This window comes from Fragaria vesca, unplaced genomic scaffold (assembly GCF_000184155.1).
Source record: "Fragaria vesca subsp. vesca unplaced genomic scaffold, FraVesHawaii_1.0 scf0511242, whole genome shotgun sequence".
Classification (NCBI taxonomy): Eukaryota; Viridiplantae; Streptophyta; class Magnoliopsida; order Rosales; family Rosaceae; genus Fragaria; species Fragaria vesca.
The window spans coordinates 1-1,112 of NW_004441705.1; the positions used below are offsets into that span (position 1 = coordinate 1).

General features: G+C 37.9%; 1 protein-coding gene across 1 annotated transcript; it reads left to right on the top strand.

The window, feature by feature from the left end:
• Window positions 1–65: 65 nt before the first annotated feature.
• LOC101297020 (probable LRR receptor-like serine/threonine-protein kinase At1g56140-like) lies at window positions 66–1,101 on the top strand (the record flags this gene model as incomplete). The annotated part of the gene is made up of 3 exons (XM_004309298.1): window positions 66–184; window positions 680–890; window positions 979–1,101. Coding segments are annotated over 3 exons (453 nt in total), but the record flags the coding sequence as incomplete, so codon positions are not given.
• Window positions 1,102–1,112: the final 11 nt, after the last annotated feature.

Here is a 1,112-nt window from a genome sequence, read left to right on the forward strand (position 1 = left end):
ATCAAAACCTGATTGCCAGACTAACAGTCTCAGAGACATAATATTGTGTTTTGTTGAATTTGCAGAGCTGTTAGGGATTGATATTGGACCGCTCACTTTCAGTTATTCCGAACTAAAGTCGGCTACAAATGACTTTAGTCCGGAAAACAAGCTTGGAGAGGGAGGATTTGGACCTGTCTATAAAGTAAGTTACTACTCTAATCAAGGACATGATGGGGCAGCAACTATGTCAATCCTTTAATGTTTACTGGTTGATAGAGTCACAACTGCAACATATCTATTGCATCTTCTAAATGCAAACCATGACATCACAAAACACCACACCTAGTTTTTCTTTTTCTCCCATCCATACTGTAAACGTCTTCTAATTTCCCTAGGTTCTTATGAAGGTTGATCTCCCAAAGTTGTCCACCTTATCCTGAGATATATGTTAGATTCATAATGTTTTTGAAGTGTAATGCTATAAAAGTAGTAATGATATAGTGAGATGAGGAAGAAGCATTGCTGTATAAAAGGTTGAATGCATAAGCACATGCATCTTTGTGATTGCCATGTAAAGCCTGAATTGAAGTTTGTCCTAGCTATAAAGATATCAGTTGCTCAGGTCTAATTGGACTTGAGGATATTGGGCACAAGTTATATTAGCTATGCTAAACACTTGGATTTTTGTTATTGATAGGGTACCCTTCACGATGGAAGAGTAATTGCCGTGAAGCAATTGTCTGCAGCATCCCACCAAGGAAAGAGCCAATTTGTAACTGAGATTGCCACTATATCTGCCGTGCAACACAATAACCTTGTGACTTTGTATGGGTTCTGTGCTGAGGGAGTAAAAAGGCTCCTTGTCTATGAGTATTTGGAAAACAATAGTCTTGATCAAGCATTGTTTGGTATGAGAACAACATAATTGATTTATTTCTCTTGTTTGATGTATCCTGTACGTAACATTATTAACATTTTACGACTTGTATGAAACAGGAAAGAAAAATCTGAACCTTGATTGGTCAACACGATTTGACATATGCTTGGGAGTGGCTAGAGGTTTAACTTATCTTCATGAGGAATCAAGGCTTCGTATAGTTCATAGGGACGTGAAGGCCAGTAATATCCTG